This window comes from Micropterus salmoides, unplaced genomic scaffold, assembly GCF_014851395.1.
Source record: "Micropterus salmoides isolate LMB-PRFRI ecotype aquatic unplaced genomic scaffold, ASM1485139v1 Ms_hic_scaffold_21, whole genome shotgun sequence".
NCBI lineage: Eukaryota > Metazoa > Chordata > Actinopteri > Centrarchiformes > Centrarchidae > Micropterus > Micropterus salmoides.
Genome location: NW_024041262.1, coordinates 27,174,542 through 27,195,871, shown reverse-complemented (window position 1 = coordinate 27,195,871; position 21,330 = coordinate 27,174,542). Strand labels below are relative to the sequence as shown.

General features: G+C 42.8%; 1 protein-coding gene across 2 annotated transcripts in view; it reads right to left on the bottom strand.

The window, feature by feature from the left end:
• LOC119915893 (microfibril-associated glycoprotein 4-like) overlaps positions 1 to 17,972 on the bottom strand; it is a 117,909-nt gene extending 99,937 nt beyond the window's left edge. The window contains exons 1-2 of one of the 2 annotated variants that reach the window (XM_038735696.1): positions 17,852 to 17,972; positions 12,004 to 12,054 (exon numbers count right to left, since the gene is read on the bottom strand). In XM_038735696.1, coding sequence (XP_038591624.1) covers positions 12,004 to 12,009 — 6 coding nt within the window. In that variant the 5' untranslated portion in view covers positions 12,010 to 12,054; positions 17,852 to 17,972. The remainder of the gene's footprint in view (positions 1 to 12,003; positions 12,055 to 17,851) is intronic. The other variant, XM_038735697.1, reaches the window with a different exon arrangement.
• Positions 17,973 to 21,330: the final 3,358 nt, after the last annotated feature.

Genomic DNA, 21,330 nt, shown 5'->3' with positions numbered 1-21,330 from the left:
CCTGTGAGATCTACAACCTGCTCTGATGGAATGCCATTCTCCCTTGTAGAACCTATTTCCTCGCCTGAGTACAAATCTGTAAAAAACAATATACAAAATACACATCAGGATAGTACACTTTAAAATTTAGAACATTTCTATTTCACTACTAGAGTGAAATAGAAATGTTCTAAACATAGAAGGCCCTCTTACCTTCAAGTTGATATTCGGTTGAATGAAGCTCATTGTCGATTAAGTCAAAAACTGTTAATTGAAAACACGCAGGAATGAAAATACAAAGTGTCGATTTTTGCTATTTCTTAAGTTGCGGAGGAAAGGCTGAATGCGTACCGTGTTCTCTTTGAAGGGTCATCGCTCTGGTTTCAGGTCACTAGTGTGAAGACCTCTGGATTTCTGGTAGGGTACTTACAGAAGTAAGAAAAAAACAAAAAAAACCAAACACACGAGTGCTGCTCTGCATGTGAGGTTGGGGCCGTTACTTCTGGTACAACCAGATTATTATTTAAACTCTTGTCTCCGGCTGATAAAAATAGCTTCCTGTTTCAAAAACGAACTCACGAACTCTGTCTGATAAAACCAGACCGTTTTTTAACATCCGGAGTCTGGGTTATAGATAACCATAGTTAATAACTGGTCTACAAGATTACCTGAGGATGGCAGTTAAACACACAACACGCCTCATTGAGAAAACAGAGGTAGGGGTTACACGACTCACCAACACGACTCGTTGAGAAAACAGAGGGAGGTGCGGGGGGTGGAGCACATTCCTCAATTCACCCCACAGCCTATGCTACACCAGAATGAGAGAGGACAGAGAAGAGGAGACACAGACTCTAGAAGGATTAAAGTTTTAAGACTCACAAGTTTAAGACTAGGCTACAGCTTTGGAGTGATAATGATGGCAAGTTTGTAAGACAAAGCAATAGCAAAGTAATTTGGAACACTCTCTTATTTTGCTGCATGCTGTTGAAGGTAATTAAAAAATCTGTTTGATTTTAACTCACTGTTATACTATTTTACTGTAATTATTTCATCTTATTCTTTAGTTCTTTAATGATGGTAAGTTTGTCACACAAAGCTTTAGCAAAGATTTTACAAAGTTTAATTTTGGAACTCACTCTTATTTTGCTGCATGCTGTTGAAGGTAATTTATAATGCTGTTTAATTTTTACTCACCGTTATACCATTTTACTGCTTTACTGTCATTATTTGATTCCAAAGAAACCTCCTACTGATCCTTTGCTGGCCCCGGAGATTCATCCTTTTACTTATAACTCACTGCTATACTTTTTTAATGATAAATTCATTGTCACAAACACCTCCTAGTTAATTCATTCAAGTTGTATTACTTAATGAAGTCTTTAAATCAATGAAAAACACACAATGGAAGGATGTACGCAACCCTCTTATCAGTTACACACAGACATATTTCCGTTTGGGTGGGACAGGATGCACCCCCTCTTATCAGTTACATACAGACATATTTCCGGCTGGGGCGGGACCGGATGCACCCCCTCTTATCAGTTACATACAGACATCCGGTGGGGGGGTGGGACCGGAAATAGCTGTCAAAAAGGAGTTTGATGGAATGTCATGTATAATTCTCTCTGGCGCAGCCCTCCGTCCTTCTTGGGGACTATGAAGTACCGGCTGTAGAACCGGCATCTCTGTCTGGGGGGGAGACACGTTCCACGGCCCCTTTCCTCAGCAGAGTACGAACTTCCTGTCCCAACACCGGAACTTGCTCCGGGCGGACCGCAGTCCAAACCACCCTGTTGAATTTTGGAGGGCGGGTTTTGAACTGTAGTCGAAACCCCCCGGAGAAAGACTCCCCTACCCTGGTCTTCCCTGAGCTCCTTCGGGACTGGATGATGGTCCTCAGATCACGTCTCTCAGAAGGTTGAGGGTGAGAGCACCGTCTCGCTGCCCCAGCTGGTAGGGGGGGCCCCCGAGAAGTGACACTATGCTTCCTCTCCTCTCCGTAGGCAGCCCCGGGCGTGCTCCATCCCCAAACATGAGACACACATCTCATGAGAATTTCCATCCGTGATGTACCGAAGGCAAGAAAAAACACACCTTCTGTACATCTGGTTGCCGGACATGCTGGTAGACTTCTTCTTCAGGTAAGACACACTGCTTGTAGGACTGGAGCTTTCTTCAAACAACATAGAGAGCGCCTGCTGAATAGAAAAAAGCTAATGATGAGTGTGTACAGGTGTGCTTTATACTCCTCCGGTTTTTCCATCACACCTTACTGTTCTAGCAAAAAGCCAATAGGATTGGAGTGATTTCATTCACGTTCAGACCTGCTGCGCCTAGAGGCGTTACCGTAGTGTCGTAACTGATGCAGTTCGAGTTCCCTCAAAGGGGAACTCAGATTGGAGCTCTGCAGCTTTCTTTTGAGGTTGAAAATACAAACTTGGAAACCGCACTTCCCCTAAATCGTGTCCCTTGGGCACCATTTACAATATTACCTGAAATATCATGTTTTAAACAATGTTGTAATGTTTGACAGGCTTGTAAGGGCCCAAGGGTGGTACGGTTAACAAGTTAAGGCAGTTCAAATAGTACATGCACACAGCCAGGGTGCTAGGGTGTATGTAGTATGTAGAGTGTACAAGGTGATTCTTTATTGGCAACAAACAAGCTTACTCTCAGTCTTGGATGATCTCTTGACTTTGGTCTGCATCACAAGGATCATTTTGATCAGGCCTTGGCTTCTGGATAGCTCTGTAACAGAGGGAAATTAACATCAGACATTATGAACTACATCTATATTGGAAAAATTTAATTATCACACCAAACACTATTGTCTTCCTGAATAAACTTATAGCAAACAAGCTTTCCATTTCTCTCAGGCTACATCCACACAATTAAATTTTTATTTCTCTGTTCACACCAGTGATTTAGCTGCAGATCAGAATTGATCTCTGTCTATGCGACTGAAAACGCACATCTAGCAGCCTATCACTTACGCTTGGCATGCGCGTGCCGGTGTAAACAGCAGGGTATATACTGGAATCCAGAAGTAAAATTCACTACCTTTTAAGACCTTTTTCAAGACCTTTTTAATATCTTTTAAGACCACCACGACAGCTGTAACCGTTTATGTCAGCTACACACCGTTTAAAAGGAGCATTGTGGAGTTTTTCTAAAATTTTTAAATATATTTATTACATTTTTATTGCCTATATATGAACAGGTTGTAACCTCACCTAAAGTTTGAGGCATTCACCAAGTTTCTCAGTTTCCTACAACAGCCTATATAAGCCTACTGTTTTATATATAAAGGACTGGTCAGATTTCCTGTGAAAATCCATTGTCTTACATACGCTATCACGTTTATGTGTGCAACATGATTACAAAACATGTTATTTTGTGTTTTAATTGGTGCAAATTAGATAATGTTAGCTTCCCTGCTAACGCCGACCAGTTGCTAGCTACTTGACATAATCGTAATTTATTTTCAAGCATAAATATTGGAAGGATATTCTGTTGGTTGCTATCTGCAGAAACGAGCAGAAGGTCTGTGTTTTAAAACAAACACATAGTAGTTTGGATGGAGCCTCAGTCCTGGATGATCTCTTGATTTGAGTCTTTGTGTGTGACAAGTCCTTTTGGTGAAGAGAAGACACAGCTTATGAGATACAGGTGCATCTCAGAAAATTTGAATATTGTGAAAAAGTTATTTTTTCCCATAAGTCAAAAAGTGAAACTTTCATATATTCTAGATTTATATTCACATTCATATTCACATTCATTCATATTCATATATTCTAGATTACACAGAGGGTGACATATTTCAGGCCTTTTTTGTTTTAATCTTGATATTTACAGCTCATGGAAATCAAAACTACACCTCTCAAAATATTAGAATATCACAATAAGCAATGTAAAATACAGAACTGCCGACTTTCTGAAAAGTTTAAAAGTTCTGAAAAAGGTTAAATTAGGCACTAAGCACTTCGTCTGGGCTCCTTTTGCATGACTTACTGCATCAATGCTATATGGCATGGAGACAATCAGCCTGTAGCAGCTGGGGTGTTATGAAAGCCCAGGTTGCTTTGATAGTGGGCTTCAGCTCGTCTGTATTGTTGTTGGTCTGGTGTCTCTCTTTTGCCTCTTGACAAGAGCCCATAGATTCTCTATGGGGCTTGGCCCTGTGGGCAGTTGCCAAGTCCTGCTGGAAAAGGAAATCAGCATCTCCATAAAGTTTGTTAGCAGATGAAGCATTAAGTGCTCTAAAATCTCTTGGTAGAGAGTTCAAGCTACTTGGATTCTGTGTCTCTCTACTAGTCCTCTGGGACCTGGATTTCCAAATGAAATGCATAATTTACTTTCATCTCAAAAGAGAACTTTGGGCCACTGAGCAACGGTCCAGTTCTGGTTCTCTTTAGCCCAGGTAAGACTCATCTGTTGTGTCTAGTTCAGGAGAGGCTTGACACTAGAAATGCAACTCTTACAGCTCATTTCCTGGACCCGTCTGAGCCTGGTGGATCTTGATAACTCCTGCCTCAGTCCCTGTGAAGCTCCACCAAGTTCTTGAATCTGCTTTGCTTGACAATCCTCTCAAGGCTGCAGTCATCCCTGTTGCTTGTGCACCTTTTCCTGCTAGATTTTAACCTTCCAGTCAACTTTCCATGAATATGCTTTGATCCAGCACTCTGTGAACAGCCAGCCCTTTCAGCAGTGACCTTCTGTGGTTACCCTCCTGGTGGATGGGGTCAATGATTGTCTTCTGGACAACTGTCAAGTCAGAGGTTCTCCCCATGATTGTGGTTGTGTAAACTGAAGGTCGACATTTCTATATTATACATTCTTTACTCTTATATTCTAATATTTTTAATTTCCACGAGAAGTAAGCCGCTATCATCAAACATCATTAAAACAAAAAAAAAGCCTGAAATATTTCACTTTGTATGTAATGAATCTAAAATATATGAAAGTTTTACAGAATTTATTCATCTAACTAACTGTACTGCTGTCTCATCTGTTCATCAGCATCAAACTGGCCATGTAGCACCTCTGCTTTTTAGCAGCGTTAAATGGTGCGCATGAACTCAGTAAATCAACATATTGAAAATTATCTGAACATGATTTAACCATATATGAGTTAATTTTGAGTTACTAATTCCATCCAGGTAACCATGCTTAGGCTACCTGGTGTCAACATAATATAAATGCTGAGTTATACAAGCACATTTAAATTTACTATAGGAACAGCCGCCAGGTGCAAATCGGGGTTCAGTATCTTGCCCACGGACACTTCCACCTTCCGATTAACGGCCAACCCGCTCTACCTCCTGAGCCACAGCCGCCCCAAAGATGCTAGCTCTGGAATTTAATGATACTGTCACAACAAACTCAACTTAGGTATATAAAGAAAGAAAACTTTAAAATTATTTTCCCTTATTCTGATAATAAGAGTAACGGGGTTGCATTGGTTTGAGTAGAACACTCAGTCTATGCTGAAAAGATTGGAAAAATATGAAAAATAGAAAAGAGGTCTTACCTTTGGTCTATCCGTAGCGTTAGCAAATAGCAAATGGCTTGATGGTGAAATTTCCTCATGTGACTTAATGTTTTTTTCTCTTCCTCTGCCAGGTAAATAGATTTCGGTTGTGGGTTGCATGCATGTTGTGGGACACAACTTCAGTGCATAATAACTATTATTTAAAACATGTTGATCTGCTGTTTTAACAGTGACATGATACATTTATTAACAATATCAAATGAAAAAAGTTGATTCAAAATGTATTTAAATTGTTATATTGGACATGAAAGTTGGTCATCAAGCATTAGAGCTATTTGATGTTGATTGATGTTGATTTTTTTACATTATACTAATATTTGCATTTAGTCTCAGGAAAAGTATCATTTACACAAGTGTGTGTTTTATTAGTACTTAAAATTTTAAAAAATGTTATCCAATTCTGGTATGTCCATGGTAGTCCACAAAATTACCACCACCACTGAGTTCACACAGGTGCCCCAAGACGAGTAACCACCAGGTTCATCACATTAATGATGGACATGTTCCACTAACTTTTGAATAGACCTACAAAAGGTATATTGTAGGTATAGATGAACAGGCAAGATGTCATGCATACAAACAGGTCAAGAAAAAACAGGGTTAGAAAAACTAATGAGTGGGTCAGAGGGCTGGAGACTATATGTGATGGGCTAGGGCAGGAAAAACAATGATAACAACTGGTAGGTGAGAAATAGCAGCATCTGGAATGACGAGACGTTAGTAAAAATAAGCAACTGGAATATGCAGAGGAAATGCATTCAGAATAAGATGAAAGTGATGTAACCATTATACTTTAATCACAAAAGAAAAATAAAACTACACAATCACATCCAATACTAGAAAATTCCTTCTTTCTAACAAGACACAATGTTTATGCATATAGAGAAAGCAGACACTAGGCTGTTTCACCTGGTAACATTTGCAGCTGTCCTTACCTTTATTACTTAGATTGTATACATTTAAACCTTAAACTGAAGTTTCCTCAACTGGGCCAACAAATTAGCAAATTAATCCTAATCAAACATTAATTAGTGTATTAAATATTCACTTCATATTCCATATTCCAATCCAAATTTACACAAATCAAAACTCTTAAGACTCAGACTTCAACAGAATAACTAAATAAAAAACTGTCAAAATTAACAGTAAACGTAAAGATGCCCACATTATGTACAAATTCTCATAAATTAGAAATTAAAATCTATTTTCATACTTTAAATTTAAGTTTTATTCCACTGTTTATTTCTGTTCACTGCAGAAGTAAAAAGCTCATTATCCCCTTAAGAAATTAAATAATGATCATTTAATTGTTTAATGATAATGTAAATTATAAGTTTATTTAATATCATTAATTGTGTGAACTGGTCATTGATATGTTTGTACTTGAGTTAATAGGTTTTCATGGTTGAGATTTGGCTGATCACAGGCCTTTGTGAGTCACCCTGCAACTCTATCTGCACTTCCCTCCACAGTGTAGACATGTGACTGAAGTGACCAATCAGAAAAATCCCCCAGCTAGGCAATGAGCCATCCAATCAGAAAAATCCCTCTCCCTCAGACTCCTCCTCCCAGGATGGCTGATGCAGCACACAAGTGTGTACTATAGGGGGAGCTCACGATCACATGGGAAAACACCACTTTCCGTAATTACTATTCTTGTGAGGACTTTTGCTGAAATTTACAGAGCATGATGTATATACCCTCAGGAGGCTATTTCAGAATTAAAATGCTGGGTGGTCCTCACAATAAAAAAATGTCCTCACAAAATAGGTTGTTTCTCAATAGTTGGTCCTCACAAGTATAGCAAAACCAACACACACACACACACACACACGTGTATTCATGATATATCAGGACTTAAGACAAAAACATGAAATATCAGGACATGCCTTTCCCAAGGTCCACCAGACCTGGTATTCAAAGTATTTTCCACCAATACTTAAAGGAATAGATCCATCTGTTGAGATTTGGTCTACGGCTATATTTTGGGCAGACCTGATTTTCATGTTACATATGAGGACATGTTTAGGTTTTTGTGACTTATGAGGCCATAGCAACAAACACAGGCATTTCATGTTTAAGTGAATTTTGAAGGCCATAGATACACATTAAATTTTCAGTTTTATATGACTCATAAAGACTCAGTAATGCACAAAATAAGGTGTGTATCTGTAATTTGGCTGCTGTTAAATATGTTGTCTGCATTAGAAGCATAGGTGTACAATAAAAACACTAAAACATAAGAATGAATTTAATAGTCCTGCTCACTGTTAAGAAAACCTGAAAAGACTTATTCAACATGTTTACATGGTAATGTATCAGGTTTTGTTATGTCAATGTGAATAAGTTTTTGCCCAACTTGAGGCTCCCCCTCAACAGACTTGCAATTTCTCACGTCTCCATAGACTATCTCTTGCATACAGCCCTTGACAAAACTTGCAGTGACGGAAGTCATTCGATTTTCTGACTGTAGTAGGTCTTTGACAAGCATTCATTTATCCATCACCACTGTTTGCCACAGTGGCATTATGGGTAAAGGTACCCCTCTTCTTAAGAAAGTGTAAGAAAATCTCTTTTTCGTGAGATCTTTTACTAAAACTGAAATCCATTGCAACAATCTGGAATAGGGCTGTACATTATTTTTCAAATTGATTAATCTAACAATTATTTTTTTGATTAGTTGATAAATCGACTAATTTGGTAAATGCTCCATACTTGTATAGCGCCTTTCTAGTCTTTTCATACTGACAGAACAGCCGCCAGGGGAAATTCGGGGGTTCAGTATCTTGCCCAAGGACACTTCCACACAACCAGGGGGAGCCAGGGATTGAAACACCAACCTTCCGATTAACGGCCAACCCGCTCTACCTCCTGAGCCACAGCCGCCCTTTTTCCATCTCTCTTTGGGGTATTCTAAAGAAATTCTTTTCTCCCTATTACTCAATTAACAAACCGATTTATCCAAAATAAATATCAAAAGCATGTCTAATCAATAAATAAATATTTCATTCAATCATCCTGCACCGAAAAAAATTATACTTTAAACCAACCTAAAAAAATTACTGTGATTTGTTACAGCTAAATTTATTACTTTTTCTCAAACTATATTTTTAATTTTTAAATTTAAGTTTAATTTAATTTCAATCAAAATATTACTTGATTTTGATGGTTGACTATAATGGTTACATCACTTTCATCTATTGCTTAACATAGAGACCATGATTCATTGTTTTTACTTTGGTACAACATAAATTTTTATTTTGGCATAACCTACTTTTTAATATAACATCCACGTATAATTTTTACTTAGGACTAAACTAATTAAAGTGCTGTGATTTGTTACAAGCAATTTAATCAAATTTAGCCAACTTAAATTTGTAATTCAACACAAAATTTCACCATAAATAAAATCTAAATTTGCATTACTTCAGTTACGATAAAACCAAAAAACATTTTGTCAGTGAATGCTTAATTTAGTTAAGTTTCTTTAAAAAAAAAAAAAACATGAATATTCTCTTCAAACAGCCTTAATGTTCATGGTGATGATGTTGTCTTTTTTAAAACTATGCATCACTTTTACTGAAAAAAATAAAATACAAACATTTTAAGTGTTGAAGTACCACAATATTTACACCACAGAATCAACTGTTAACAGAGAAAATCATAAAGGCCAGTTTTGAATTAAAGTCTTTTTGTCTCTTATTTAAGTCAATGGCCCCTTCCATTATCCTGTAATATTTTTTAATACAAGCTATAACAGAATAAAACATATCCTGTATCTATATGTCTTTCTTTGATTAATCCATTATTTAGAGCTTGACACTCGGGTCTGAACTTGGGTTCTATGTCCAAGAATATTTTCTGCAGTCCATCAAAGGTGTATTTTACCTAACTCAGATAGCTCAAGTTTAGAGCATAAATGAGGCCAAACAACATGGCACATGCATATGGAACTGATGGCAACTCATAATCCCAATGTTACGTGGTGGCTGGAGAGGATCCTCCTCTTCCTTGATGACATCACTGCCATGATACATCTGTCTATATAAAATATGTAAACAAAAAATTCTCCCAATCAAATCTCCAAAAGCAAGGTCTAGTAATTAGAAATGTAATGACTTGCAAAGTCCAGCAAATACTTTACTTACAGTCATCTATGAAGATTCTCAGTCATCCAGGTCATAGTTATCCACCGAAGGTTAAAGTCAAGGGCAACTGGACTTGGTTGAAGATACTGGAAGATTTTTCGTCCCTCATCCAAAGGACTTCTTCAGTTCTGACTGACTGGCAGGGAAACTCAGCTATTTACCTCAGTGGGGTCGTTTGGGATCTTCACCTGAGGCCAATAGGTTACGTTTGTTGTTTACTTACAGTCAGTTCTTTCAAATATTTTTTTTCATAGCAACTTGACTTGATCACAAGCTGTGACAAAAAATATTAAATCATTCTAATATAAATACAGTAGTATACATACTTCAACCAAGATTCACTACAATGTTAAATTTATAATGTTTCATTAATTTCAGAATCTAGCTACAGACAGACACTTTCCACAGTGAGATATTTGGATACAATATGCATTGGATGACCAGGCTTTCACTGCTCCATCTGCTCTGAAGTGACAAATATTGCATATACAAAATATAATACACAAATATCAACCAGCACAAAAAAAGTTATGTGGTCAGTTTTTTCATGACAACACAACTGGATTATTTATAATTGTATAGTGGAAGACAGCTAATACGAAAACTTCCATTTTGGATTGTCCTTCCAAGGGAAAACTTTTCCAATATGCAGACAACACATGTCCACTGGTGGACCACAATGCTGACAAATTCACTGAGCACAATCAAGAGTCAAATTCTTCATACGTGTACACATACTTGGCAAATAAAACTAATGGCATTTAAAATGCAAAGTACTTCCTAATTAAAGGCGGTTCATATCACTTTGATTGTCACAGTTGCAGAGTGATGTTAAGCCAACATGGTCCAAGCTAGCCCAAGCTAGGTTAAATGAATGTGTTACTTGTGGGGACATTGGAAGCATTAAGGAGTACCAGCCTAATGTGGGTCCAATGATGCTTGGACAAATATAAAAGATTTAGGCAAATGTACATATATAGTATGAGTATTTTTATAGGACCTGAGACCATGTTTATGAGCTTAAAAACTAGAATATGCAGTGTGTATTCAGTGATTAATGCAAAACTACTTACCAGTCCACATCTTCCCCACAACACACAATAAAGCATTTCAGCAGACAATTCCTTTTTTGGATTCACCTCAACACTCTAAGTGAGATTGCAAACACACACATAATGCATTATGATGCAGTCCAATTTTGCAACTTCACTGTTGTAAACAATTCACAATGGAGTCACAGTACTGTGATTTAGAAATAAAACAAGTTAAAAGGACTAATCTAACTCCACAATTAAAATAAACAAAATAAATACCATTTCTACTTACAATTCTACTTCTACTTACAATGTTACCATGTTTGTGATTAAATACATTTGATGGGCTGACGTTGCTGACGTACTGCGGTAAGCATGTTGACTCATTTCCGTTTCCGGTGCTTGTGTGTTGTTAGCGTGCTGTGCTGCTCTCGCAAAATACCAGTTAAATTTGTTAGATTACAGCGGCCAACTGTCTGCTAAACACTTATTCTTACAGTAATTTTGCCTAAGCACTCACACTTCTTTCCATCTTTTAGTTATCTCATGGTTGTTACAGTACTTTAGCTTAGCCGTTAGTGATATTAGCTCAGCAGCTAGCGATGGCTTCTCCTTCTCCCTCTCCCTCTCCTACTTTCTCCTGCTCGGTGTGTCAGATGTTCAGTTACTCCTCTGCCTCCTTTAGCGGTAATGGTATGTGCAATAAGTGTAGTTTATTTGTAGACATGGAGGCGAGGCTCAGTGATTTAGAAGTCCGGCTCCGCACCTTGGTAGATCAGTCTTTAGCTACTGTAGCTAGCCAGTCCCTGGTAGTCGGTGTGGAACGGCCTGAGTTAGCCTGTGGTAGACGTCCCCCGGCATCTCCTGAGCAGCCAGGAAGGGGTGGCTCGCTGAATGTCCGAAAGAGGGATAGTCGTAAGCATTCAAAGCCCACGGGCAACCACCAACCTGTTCACGTCAGATTTTCCCCACTCAGCGACACATCCGCTGAGAAACCAACTCTTATCATTGGCAGCTCCATTTTGAGAAACGTGGCGACGACTGATACCAGCTGGAACAGAGCACATGTTGTCGTTCAGACTGAGCTTTGACTCTTACACACTGTTTTAACAGTTTGGCCTCTAGTTTCATGGCGGTGTGGGCAAAGACACCTCTAAGGTGGAGCTAACTGACAATAATTATCTGCCTGGGTTGTTGCTGTAGCAACCATCTAAGCTACCGATATCACAAGCCTCTTCACAGTTTAACAGGACTTTGAGATCTGTAAAATATCAGTTCACAAACTCACCTTCATTGTCAGATTTCTGCTGAAACTGCTGATGTGGATCCGTCTGATGCTCTGAAATTACAGCAACAATATATTTGTTTCGTCACTGAACTCACATGGAACAGATTATTATGTGAATGCAGAATAAGTAGAATTTAAATTTGGTGTTTAGGTTGTAGCTCCGTCACTCCCCAATACACTAAGCTGGGAGTGACAGTAATAACTTCCCTCACAAAACTGCATTAGATACAAATCATGACACCGACTGTTGAATAGAATTTATCAGGGTTCAAAGTCTTTCTGTGATTTAGAATTGTTATTTCATGGTAATATAGGATTTTTAGAATATTAGAGTCACCTCTCAGTTAAATCAAACACATTCTGCAGCATCACAAACTACAGACATGTTGACAGACTTCACCACCATCACTTCATACAACCACAGTCTGCAGCTCTACAGACGATCTGCAGTCACTCAGGAATCAACACATACTCAACCAAAACTCATCAGTATTTGGGAGTATTGTTATGAATTATTTTGGAGCATTATAGCCTAAATTGTTATCATTAATTACTAGAGCAATGGTGGTCTACACTGTCATCATTTAAAGTGTTATTTTATAGTGTAAAGTTAGGATCACAGTGTGAAAACGTCTCGGGTTACGTATGTAACCCTGGTTCCCCGAGAAGGGGAACGAGAGACTGCGTCGGTTACGACACTATGGGAACGCCTCTAGGCGAAGCAGGTCTGAACGTGAATGAAATCACTCCAATCCTATTGGCCTGTTGCTAGAACGGTAAGGTGTGACGGAATAACCGGAGGAGTATAAAGCACACCTGTACACACTCATCATTAGCTTAAACTATGAAGCAGGCGCTTCAGGCGGGGAGAGAGGTGCGGCGGACCGACGCAGTCTCTCGTTCCCCTTCTCGGGGAACCAGGGTTACATACGTAACCCGAGACGTTCCCCTTCGAGGGAACTCGAACTGCGTCGGTTACGACACTATGGGAACGAGATACCCACTAAACCGTGCCGAAAACCCCGCCTGCCCCTGTGTGCAATAAAGTGGCACTACTAAGAGGAGAGCGCACGAGTGCCAGGTGCCGAAGGAAGGTCAAGACTGTAAAACCGAACGAATGTGTGCGGAGTGGCCCAGCCAGCCGCTAAACAACATCCTGCAAGAGGCCCCGGAAAGGAGGGCTCGAGAGGCCGCCTTGCCTCTGGTAGAATGAGCCCTCACAGCCATAGGTGAAGGCAAACCGCGCACCTGATAGGCCAGGGAAATAGTCTGAACAATCCAGTTGCTTAAATTACGTTTGGATGCAGGGAGCCCGGCCCTGGGAGACCCAAAACACACTAGCAGCTGGTCAGCCTTCCTCCAACGGGAGGACCTCAGAGTGTAAATACTCAGTGCTCTGACAGGGCAGAGCAGATGAAGTCTCCCGTCCTCCGCCGTCACATGAGGTGGAGGATGAAATGCCTGCAGCACTGTGGACCCTGCCGCACAAGAAGGCACTTTAGGGATGTATCCTGAACGAGGGTGCAGGATAGCCCTAATATTCCCCGGGGCAAACTCCAGGCTTTGCGGGGAAACGAAAGCGCTTGGAGCTCCCCACCCTCCTCAGAGAGGTGATAGCAAGGAGAAAGGCCATCTTGAGGGTCAAGTGCTTAGCCTCAGCTGACTCCAGGGGTTTGAAGGGGGCCTCAGCCAACGCCCCAAGAACCACTGCCAGATCCCAAGTGGGAACCTTGGACCGAGTCGCAGGTCTCATCCTCCGGGCACCACGGAGGAAAAGTACAACCAAGGGAAGTTTCCCCAAGAACCCCTCCCTCAGAGGGGTGTGGAAAGATGAAATAGCTGCCACGTACACCTTGAGGGTGGAAGGGGAAAGACCAGCAGAGAACCGGTCCTGGAGGAACTCAAGTACCTGAACCACCGGGCAGGTAACAGGGTCCACCGACCGCTCCCTACACCAAGTGGAGAAAACACTCCACTTCAGGCCGTACATCCTCCGTGTGGACGGGGCCCTGGAGCTCAGGAAGGTCTCGACTGCTCTGGCTGTTAGACCCGCCTCTAGGTACTGTGCCCCCTCAGGGGCCAGACCCACAGTCGCCATATGGCGGGGCAAGGGTGAAGAACCCAGCCCTGCACCTGGGACAGCAGGTCTCTCGTCAGAGGGACCCGCCACGGCGGGCCGTCCAGGAGCGACATGATGTCCGAGAACCACACCCGGGTTGGCCAGAACGGGGCTACGAGCAGTAGGCCGACATAGTCCTGGCGGACCCGCTCCAGAACCCCGGGAGCAGAGCGACTAGGGGAAAAGCGTACAGACGTAGCCTCGGCCACGAATGTACCATGGCGTCCAGACCCAACGGGGCTGGAGGAACGAGAGAAACCATAGCGGGCAGTGCGTAGTCTCTTGAGACGCAAACAGATCCACGTCTATGGGGCTCGAACCACTTCGGGGTGAAGTCTCCATTCCCCGGGCCTCAGCCCCTGCCTCAACAGCAGGTCTGCTCCCTGATTCTGCGTCCCCAGGAGATACATCGCCCTGAGCGATAGTAACCTCTGCTGGGACCACAGGAGGATCTGACGCGCCAGTCTGTCCAGAGGGCGCGAGCGCAGACCGCCCTGGTGATTCAGATAGGCCACCACCGCTGTGTTGTTCTCCTCGGAGCGAACCAGGACGTGGTGGCCTTGGAGATCGGGCAGGAAACTCTTTAGAGCCTGGAACACCGCCAACATCTCAAGACAGTTGATATGCCACTCGGATCAATGCACCTGCCAGGATCCCCTTGCAAAGCGGCCGTCCATGACCGCGCCCCAGCCCGTGAGGGAGGCGTCTGTCGAAAGAACCAGCCGGCGACAAGACCCTCCCAGCACGGGCCCCTGGGACAGGAACCAAGTTTCCTTCCAAACTGATAGGGAACGAAGACACTTGTGCGTAACCCAAACCAGACGGAGAGGATTCCCCTCGGGGAAAAACCCTTGTTCCTTAGCCACCACTGCAGGGGTCTCATGTGCAGCAGTCCAGATGGTATTACGCTGGACGCAGCCGCCAGGAGACCCAACACTCGTTGAAAGTGTTTCATAGTGATGGCGTGGCCTAACTTCACCCCTTTCACGGCAGCCAATATGGTGTCGACACGTGCCGGAGACAATTGTGCCCGCATCGTTGTCGAATCCCATGCAACCCCTAGGAACGTAGCCCGTTGGGTGGGCGCCAGCACGCTCTTCTCTGCGTTGAGCCTCAGCCCTAAACGCCGCAGACGAGCCAGAACGACATCTCGATGCCGAACTGCCAACTCTCGAGACTGGGCTAGGATGAGCCAGTCGTCGATGAAGTTGAAATCCGGATGCCCCGGAGCCTCAGCGGGGCCAGTGCTGCATCCATACACTTGTATGTAATGTGCTAGGGGAAGTGCCAGGCCGAATGGAAGAACCCGATACTGGTAAGCCACACCCCCGAAGGCAAACCTCAGGAACTTCCTGTGAGAAGGAAGGATGGAGACCTGGAAATAGGCGTCCTTTAGATCTATCGTGACGAACCAATCCTCAGATTGGATGTGCGTCACGGTGGCGGGGATGATGAGCATCTTTAACCTGAATCTCCTCAGAGACCGGTTAGAACCCGCAGATCCAAAATAGGGCACGCAGCCCTCCGTCCTTCTTGGGGACTATGAAGTACCGGCTGTAGAACCGGCGTCTCTGTCTGGGGGGAGACACGTTCCACGGCCCCTTTCCTCAGCAGAGTACAAACTTCCTGTCCCAACACCGGACCTTGCTCCGGGCGGACCACAGTCCAAACCACCCCCTCTCTTCTGTTGAATTTGGAGGGCGGGTTTTGAACTGTAGTCGATACCCATCTATGGCAGTGCGCAGGACCCGCGGAGAAATGTTCGTCAGGCTCCGCCAAGCGTCTGCAAAGTCTGCCAACGGAACCAGCCTCTCTGGGCTGGTGGTCGGTGTCTCGTGTGATCTTCTGGTGGACCCCTGAAGCCCCAGAACGGCAGGGGGGAGCCGCCGAAGATCCACGGTGAGTGAGTCGGGATGCCGTCCGCCTGCAGACCCTCGGGGCAGGCAGTACGGCGCGGACTCGGTGGTGGCAGGTGCGTCCTGAACGTGTAAACGGCGGGATAACATCACCTGTTGCCACGGCGGAGGGGACCTCGGTCGGCCTCCGGGGGGGGGGGGGGGGGTGCGGGAGGGGAGAAAGACTCCCCTACCCCGGTCTTCCCTGAGCTCCGTCGGGACTGGATGACGGTCCTCAGATCGCGTCTCTCAGACGGCTGAGGGTGAGAGCGCCGTCTCGCTGCCCCAGCTCCTCGGGGGGCCCCCGAGAAGCGACACTCTGCTTCCCTCCTCTCCGTAGGAGCTCGTAGAGGGAAGGGACCTACGCCTGGCAGCCTCAGCTGCCTTGGGTCCAGACCGGCGAGGGAGGTACTGGCGGAAATGCTTCGCACTGCGTCTAACGCTTCGTGGTTCTGCGAAGCTCCGCCAGATCTTCCTCGGAGGGACCCCCCCTCTGAACCATCTCCTGTAGCAGGTTGGCTTGGTAGGCTTGAAGCACCGTGGTGTGCAAGCTCGCACCTGCCTGGCCCGCTGCCATGTACGCCTTCCCCACAAGCGTGGATGTGGTGCGACATGGTTTGGATGGTAATGCCGGCTTCTCCAGGGAGGACGCAAGTCGAGGGGAGAGATAGCTCGCAAGCTCATCCTCCACCCGAGGCATCCTCCCATAACCACGGTCCCTAACCCCCATCACATTACTGTAGTTCAGTGATCGGGGTGTGGAAAGCCATGTAGAGAAGGGTCTGCCCCATGATTTACTCAGTTCATCATGTAAATCAGGAAAGAATGGCAGAGACCGGCGTGGAGGTGGCGTGTGGTGCTTAAGAAACCTTTCATCAAGCTACCACTAGCCTGTGGTGTCTGCTCCTCCCGTGGCCAGTTGATGTTGAGCTTAGCCACGGCTCTAGTCACTCGAAGGGGAACTCTACAGCTCTGAGTGTATGTGCTCCTTCCTGCCCAGGCTCAGCAGTAGCACATGTGTGTGTGTGTGAGCAAGCTCGTGTGCTTTGGGAGAAAAGGGAGGGAGCACAGTAAGATAGCATCAAAAACACTTACAAAGGAAAATATGGAAGCAGATTTTGTGAAAATTGTATTACAAAACATACATCAATATAGTCCATGACAGTAAGAATATCCTGTTTCTAGCCCGGAGCACAAACAAAACCAGATTATTCCATAAAAGTCAGGTTATGGAAGAAATGGCATGATCAAGCGGAGTGCATGCAAAAGACACAGAGAGGAGGAGCAGGCAGTCAGGGAATTTCCCAGACCCAGGTGCAGTAGGAAAGAGAGCCAAGAGATGATGTGAAGCCAAGAAACAGAGCTATAAAAGGAGGTCCAAATGGAGGTGAAAGTCAGTCGTTACATGGTTTTCATGTCGACTCAGGTCTCTGTTCTGGTAACAGAATGGGGCTCTATTTTGCACCGATCTCTGACACACTCCGGTGGAACTTTTGTATTCTAATTGGTGTCTGTATTTGTTGATAATAAAAATGTTGGTAAAAGTTCAAGCTTTCTTATCTGGCCCAAGAATTTTTACACGATATTAATATCACACATGATTATATATAAGTTCATAAAACAGTTGCATTTTTAATTGAGATGCAATATTTAAATATTGCAAATTATTGCAACATGACTAAATGTTTATGAAGTTCAGCTCAATGTTTTGCTAATTCAGTCATTTTGGTAAAAAACTGTCCAAAGCCTCTGTGAGATCCTGGAGGAGCTGAGAATAATACTGCACACAGCTGATTTATCAGACATGTGTAATGTCTCCTGGTTGGATGCTTACCTGTCTGAACTCACCTGCAGGTTGAACTGAGGAGACGTTGCGGCTTCACCTTCAGAGGAAACAAACTGCTGCTTCTCCTTCAGTCTGTCACACTCTCACAACTTCACTACTTATATCTACAGAAGGCACTGTGATGTCACACCAGACACACCTTTTAGAAAAACACATTAAATAAATGCAGACGATCACAAAAAAAACGTGTAGCTGACCTCCAGGATGTCCTGTTCTTGTTTAAACAAATGATTTGTTCTGTAAAATTAAAATTTACATTTAGTTGACACTTTCATCCAAAGCGACTTACAATTGCTAAACATGCCAGAGTGTGCATGCCTCTGGAGCAACTAGGGGTTAAGTGTCAGGGACACAATGGTGGATGTCTCACAGTGGGAAATGAACCCACATCTCTCACACCAAAGGCAAGCATCTTACCTATGCACCACCACCACCCTTTAAAATGAGCTTGTTATTCTGCCCCAGGCCCCGTAGTACATGATGGTTATGGATGAAATAAAAACACTAAATAAGAATTTGTAAGAAACATTAAACCTGAAAAAAAGTACATCAGATGACATTAGGAACAGTGTGGAGCTTCACTCTATTCCCCAGCCTTAACCCAAACCCTGAGAGATCCATGATCTATCTATGAGATCTATGATCTCTCAGTTTGGAAGCAGCAGCCTCCCGTTCAGCTCGTCTGAGTGAGTTTGTCTTCTGTCTAAAGGCCCGGACACACAAAGTGTCTCAGCAAAGTTCTGCGCCTTTTTGTTTGGGCTGACCCCGAATAGTCGATGGTTCGATGGGCGGAGCCTGACTCGACAGTCAATCTCACCGTCGAATCTTCACAGGAGCGTTATGAAACAAGGATCATACCATTTTGACGATATGGGAGTGTTCAAGGTCTGATTTCATATAGAACTACCAGTTTTCTCCCAATAAGTTAATATACAGCCTATTATGATTCAAATTTCAACATATAAAGATAAATATAAATATGTGAAAGGAAAGAAAGTTTTAATGAAAACAGATCTGAGGTCAGAGACTCTGTGCTGGAGTGATGATGAACAGGTGATCAGCTGCACCTTTAAAGCAGAGTTTACTCACTGTGTTAAAACTACACTCACATGTCCACATGTACATAAGTTTTGAGGTACTATCACACGACTATAGGCAAGACTTGACCTTGAAAGGTTTTTGTAAAATATTTGTTTTTCAGGGCTAGTTTCAGCACTAGTTAGTCACAATACATAGATACATTCACGTAGATGCTGCATCGTGTTCAAATAAAAGTCTTTGAAGTCTCTGCTGCTTTTAGATATCTAGTGAAGCAATTGGCAAAACCAAGCAAACTGGGAAAGCATTTCACAGATCAGAAGTTATTTTACAATATTATACTGTTACAGTTGAGTTTGATATATCACACAAAGCAATACTTCTTTTAAGCTAACATTAAGTTACTGTCCTGATACTAACTTAGCTAACTGTTACACTGCAACTCTGCACCAGTCTGCTGAAACACTGGATCATTTCTGTAAATAATGTGTGACTTAATAAGTAAAAAAAAAAAGAAGTGAATATTTCCCTGTAAATGCAATTAAAAACAAAATTGTTTGTTTCCAGATGCTCGCTGACAGACATGTTGTTTTTTAAAGCTCCATAGAGCTGCAGAGTTGGTGGTAACTGTTACTTCAGAACATAGACTGTATATAAATGTAATGTTTAAACAGTCAGTGGTTCAGAACAACCAGAGACAGTTCACTTCACACCGAGTCATTTCATCCAATGTTTGGTGGTGATGGAACAGTGGATAAGACACATGCCTTTGGTGTGAGAGACCTGGGTTTAATTCCCCACTGTGACACGTCCACCAGCGTGTCCCTGACACTTATTTGTTTCTTCAAATCCCCATTAGCTGCCACTATTGTGGATTTTGCTTCATGATAAACTATTAAAAGAATAGTTAACTGTTTGCTTTCTGCTTTAAACGTTTTATTCACTTCACAATCATCACATACTACAAAAACATAGTTACGTGTTACAGCAGAAATGAGTTTGACTGAAGTTTAAACACTGATTAGATCACAGTGTGAATATTCAGCCATGTTGCTGTTGGCATGTTTGATTGGTTTGTCTCTCCCATCTTCCTGTTATGGATTGTTTCTTCTTCCTGTGTAAAGTGCATCTCTGTGGCGCTGATGGTGCCGACAGATTTCCCCAACACATGCTTTGTAATAAACTAAATACACACTTAAGCAGTGTGTATTTAATGATACAGGAGCAGCAGGATCCCTCCTTTCCATCAATATTTAATGTTCTGTCCTCTGAATCAAAGCGTATCATCAGTGTCTACTGTCTGCAGAGTGAGTTGTTGTAGCAGTAGGATCCTCTGCCCTGTCAGATTATATACTTAGTATACTCAATGACTTATTTGCCAAGGTTGGTAGAAATCTTGCAGAACAAATTGTTTGTACAGATGATTGTCCATTTGATTCGATTACTGGTTGCTCTCCCACAGTGTGTATTTTAGACCCTCCAACATCCAGTGAAGTCTTTGATATTATAGTGAACCTTAATCACTCTGCAGCAGGTCATGATGAAATCAAGGCTCAGCTTTAAAAAGAAGTAGCATTCCCATTTAGTGAGCCATCAACTCATGTCCTCTCACTCTCTTTAAAAAGTGGGGTTGTCCCAAAGTATCTGGAAATTGGAAAGTCATTTAACATAGGGGATCCAATCAATGTCAAATTTAAAAAAGCCACATTATCAGAATCAGATCAGAACATCAGAATCAGAAGAAGCTTTATTGCCAAGTAGTGTTTTTGCTGTGGAATTTGCTGTGGTGATAAGGTGCTACACGCAGACAAACAGTTAACATAAATAAATAATAAATGCAGAAATATATTGAATAGAAGAACAACGTTGCAGATATACACATGTGCATTATTCTGGGTCTGTGTCGTGCAGAAGTAACGCAACGGAAGAGAATATTGTGTACATATAAATATATAAACTGACAATATAAAAATATACAACAACAAAGATCAACAATTAACAACAAATATGTGCGACGTGCCGGGTATGTGCACGACACGAGATGAAACGTGAATGTATCGTTTGCAATGGGGGATGGGAGTGGGGGACCCGGGCCTTGTTAATGAGGCCAGCTGCAGACGGGTAGAGGCTGTTTTTGTGGCGAGAGGTTTTGGTCTCCTGCCAGAGGGGAGAGTCTGAAACAGTTTGTGTCCGGCGTGGGAGGAGTCAGCTGCAATCTTTCCTGCTCGCCTCCGAGTCCTCGAGGAGTACAGGTCCAGAAGAGAAGGAAGATTGCAGCCAATCACCTTCTCTGCAGAGCGAATGATGCGCTGCAGCCTGCCCTTGTCCCTGGCAGTGGCAGCAGCGAACCAGATGGTGATGGAGGAGGTGAGGATGGACTCAATGATGGCGGTGTAGAAGTGCACCATCATTGTCTTTGGCAGGTTGAA